Source organism: Eurytemora carolleeae, unplaced genomic scaffold, assembly GCF_000591075.1.
Source record: "Eurytemora carolleeae unplaced genomic scaffold, Eaff_2.0 scaffold115, whole genome shotgun sequence".
NCBI lineage: Eukaryota > Metazoa > Arthropoda > Copepoda > Calanoida > Temoridae > Eurytemora > Eurytemora carolleeae.
Genome location: NW_019396189.1, coordinates 249,864 through 253,794, shown reverse-complemented (window position 1 = coordinate 253,794; position 3,931 = coordinate 249,864). Strand labels below are relative to the sequence as shown.

The 3,931-nt window shown below is 33.4% G+C and overlaps 1 protein-coding gene across 1 annotated transcript in view; it reads left to right on the top strand.

The window, feature by feature from the left end:
* LOC111697657 (calcineurin B homologous protein 1) overlaps window positions 1–2,472 on the top strand; it is a 5,540-nt gene extending 3,068 nt beyond the window's left edge. Inside the window, exons 4-5 of the mRNA XM_023467731.1 lie at window positions 108–207; window positions 2,292–2,472. Of these exons, the coding sequence (XP_023323499.1) occupies window positions 108–207; window positions 2,292–2,383 (192 nt within the window). The 3' untranslated portion in view covers window positions 2,384–2,472. The remainder of the gene's footprint in view (window positions 1–107; window positions 208–2,291) is intronic.
* The last annotated feature ends 1,459 nt before the right edge of the window (window positions 2,473–3,931 follow it).

Here is a 3,931-nt window from a genome sequence, read left to right as displayed (position 1 = left end):
ATAATGATGATGATGATGATAATAATAATAATAATAATAATAATAATAATAATAACGATGATGATGATGATGATGATGATGATAATAATAATAATAATAATAATCAGGAGGAACTCCTAGCTGTACTAACTATGATGGTTGGAGCAAATATCTGTCCTGAACAACTGGTTTCTATCGCAGAGAGAACTATAATTGAAGCTGATACAGGTGCATTCATTCATTCTTTCTTTTATTTAATAAACAATTGATAAATAAACGGCATTTAATAAATTGATTGCTTTATTTGATTTTATTTATTTATTGATAAAAAATTAGCTCTCTATTACTGAATTTAAGGATTTTTCTACTTTTTATTGTTCAATTGTCTTTTTCCAATCTTTATAATTCTAAGTTTGTGGTGAATTATAGTTTAACCCAGAACTATAGTTTACCCAGAACTATAGTTTAACCCAGAACTATAGTTTAACCCAGAACTATAGTTTACCCAGAACTATAGTTTACCCAGAACTATAGTTTAACCCAGAACTATAGTTTAACCCAGAACTATAGTTCAACCCAGAACTATATAGTTTAACCCAGAACTATAGTTTACCCAGAACTATAGTTTAACCCAGAACTATAAGCTGGAACAGTTTTAAAGAGCTCCACATAATTACCCAATTCTGAAACTAAATATCTGCATGGTATTCCATTATCAGTAAGTTTTAAAAAACGACATTTTATTTATTCTTTCGATGCCTTTAAAGTTCTGGGATAACATGTACATGCGCTGAACTAAAGTACACTGACACGTGTCCGAAAATCAATATTTTGTTCAAAATGGAATCATTAAACCATACAGTGTTCTTCAGTTTTGTGTATTCTTTTAAACTCCATCAATTACTAGCAAAACTAACCATGGTTCAGAAACGTTCGGTTACTGTTAGAGTTAAATCTTGTTTTGGTCTTAAATTAACCCATCTTTATGCTTACGTAGTTGTCTCTTTTCATTCAAAACCTATATGCCAACAAAAAGTATAAAAGAACAAAGAAGAAAAATTTATTTTTACTAGATCAAATTGTGTTTGAAAGTCGTAGCTTGCTGGGATAAGGACCGAATTATTAAATCCGCGTGACTATTATTATTGACCCAACAAGATATGTAAGGATTTTGATATTTTACCTTTTATTGACTATTATACTAGAAAATATTTAAAAATCTGGAGTTTGAGCTGATAACTTTAGAATGTTATTTCCTTAATCCTGATCAGTTAATTAATCTCGAGATTAAAAAAGAGTGGATCAAGCATTAATCCCGATATCCACCATTCAAAAGTTCCCAGCTCTGATTACTTTTTTCTAAGCTTTGTATCTTTATAACCTGATGTTGTAGACCTTTAAAACTATGATTATACTGTGAAAGATCATAAAGACAAAGTTTGATATACCAAAGATTCACGTAATCAGGTTTCAAAGATGAAAGAATTATACCAGGACGTAGTCAGGAATTTTGTCCAGGAGAGGGGCTTAAATTTTTTTTCTATCCAGTGGTTTTTTAGTCCTCAACGGGGCTCAGCGCCCATTGGGGACTAAAAATTCCCCGATTTCACTGGTCCGGTGGGGGAGGGGCTTAGCCCCCATAGCCCCCCCAGACTACGCCTCAGGATTAGATAATTAGAATTAGAGGCGAGTAATCAGACCTAGAGCAGATCAGATCACCGTAAATTAATAAACCTGTCATGTAGTTATCAGTTGTAATTCTAATCTGGTTTTGAGGGGAGAGCAGCTTGATTTTCTTGTTTAATCTGCGCATTAATAACCGCTGATTAAACTATTAGAAACCAGTTTCTCAAATTATTTATACTGAATATAACCAGTGGGCCAATATGTATGTACAGGGTATACCACAGCATACTAGATCGTTTATAGCTCTAAATTTACATTTAAAGGACTAATCAGAAAAATTTTAAAAAATGGATCATTTAAAAAAATGTAAAAGTCTAATTTTTAAATTTTCTTGCAGAAAATGCCAGGTTTTTCGAGTATTATGTGTTTATTATGGCGTTAAAGCTTTGATAATCTAATATGATATGGGACGCTCTGTATATAGAATAGAAGAGCGGGGCGGAGTGGATCCAGATCACTAGATAATAAATAGAAACATGTAAACAATGAAACATGCCTGTATTTTTATACTTTTAAAACGTAAAAGAAACGGGACGAAAAATATTGCCAAAAAGTTCCTACTGGACTTCTAGACATTTGACACTGGTTAAATATTTATATATATATTTATCTGAAATATTGTTTAGACAAGGACAACTTGATCTCCTTCGAGGAGTTCGCCAAGGTGCTGGAGAGAACTGACGTAGAGCAGAAGATGTCCATCAGATTCCTCAGCTAGTTCATTCTTATCCTCTTCAGCTAGTTCATCCTTATCCTCCATTAGCTCATCCTCTTCCTCATCCTTCCAAATTAGTTCATCCTCATCATTTCCAGCTAGTTCATTCTCATCCTCATCCTCATCCTTTCAGCTAGTTCATCCTCATCATCATCCTTGCCAGCTAGTTCATTCTCATCCTTCCCAGCTAAAGATCATCCTAATCCTACTCCTTCTCAACTAGTTCTTCCGCATTCACCTACTTTCCAGCTAGTTCATCCTCATCCTCCTACTTCCTCCATGAAAGCTAGTCCTCATCCTCATCTTTCTCCTTCTTCTCCTCATTCTTTTCTCGGCTAATTTTCACTTTACTTCCATAATTTTCTCCTATCTTAATTTTCTTTTTTTTTCTTGGTTTACTTTCCTCAGCTTGCTATATCCTTTTGTTGATTTTTTCTCTTGTCCTTCTAGTTTTCTTCATTTTCCTTTTCTTCACCTTTTTCTTTTTTCCTTCTTTTTATGGATTTACAAAAATCCATTTCCCTTAAGCCTTTCTCCATTTATTCTCTATTCATTCTCCATCCATTCTCCAACCATTCTCCATCCATTCTCTATTCATTCTTCTTCTATTCTCCATCCATTCTCCATCCATTCTCTATCCATTCTTCTTCTATTCTCCATCCATTCTCCGTCCATTCTCTTTCCCATTCTCCTTCTATTTTCCATCCCTTCTCAATTCATTCTCCATCCATTTCCCTTCTATTCTCCATCCATTCTCCTTCTATTCTCAATCCACTCTCCATCCATTCTCTTTCCATCCTCCAACCATTCTTCCTCCATTCTCTATTCATTCTCTATCCATTCTTCATCCATTCTCCATCCATTCTCAATCCATTCTCTATCCATTCTCCATCGATTCTCCATCCATTCTTCTTCTATTCTCCATCCATTCTTCTTCTATTCTCAATCCATTCTCCGTCCATTCTTTATCCCATTCTCCTTCTATTTTCCATCCATTCTTCATCCATTCTCTATTCATTCTCTATCTATTCTCCATCCATTCTCCATCCATTCTCCATCCATTCTCCTTCTATTCCCCATCCATTCTCCTTCATCCACTCTCCATGTCTCCGTCTTACCTTCAGATACGATCATTAATTTATCTGTTCATATAAATCATATTTTTGTAAAAACATAAAAATCAGGATCTATTTTTATGCATATTTATTTTTTTTAAATTTCTATTTCAATCTGTGGTACTTGGGCATTTTTACCATACCAGGGTTTCAACTTTTAAATGCATTTAGCCTTAATACTTCTCAGCGTTGATGCATAACATAACTAAATCTTATCAATTAAAATAAAACTTAACAATTGAATTTTATTTAAACCAACAATCCAAATTCCATATTTGTTTGCGTTGAATATTGTAAATAAGAAAAAAAACTGATTAAGTTTTCATGTTTTGGCAATTTTGATATGAATTTTGATATGAATTTTCAAAAAAAGCAACGTGTCATCACACTAGTCCAATAATCTTTTATGTTTAATGAAAGCTCTACACATTAGAAA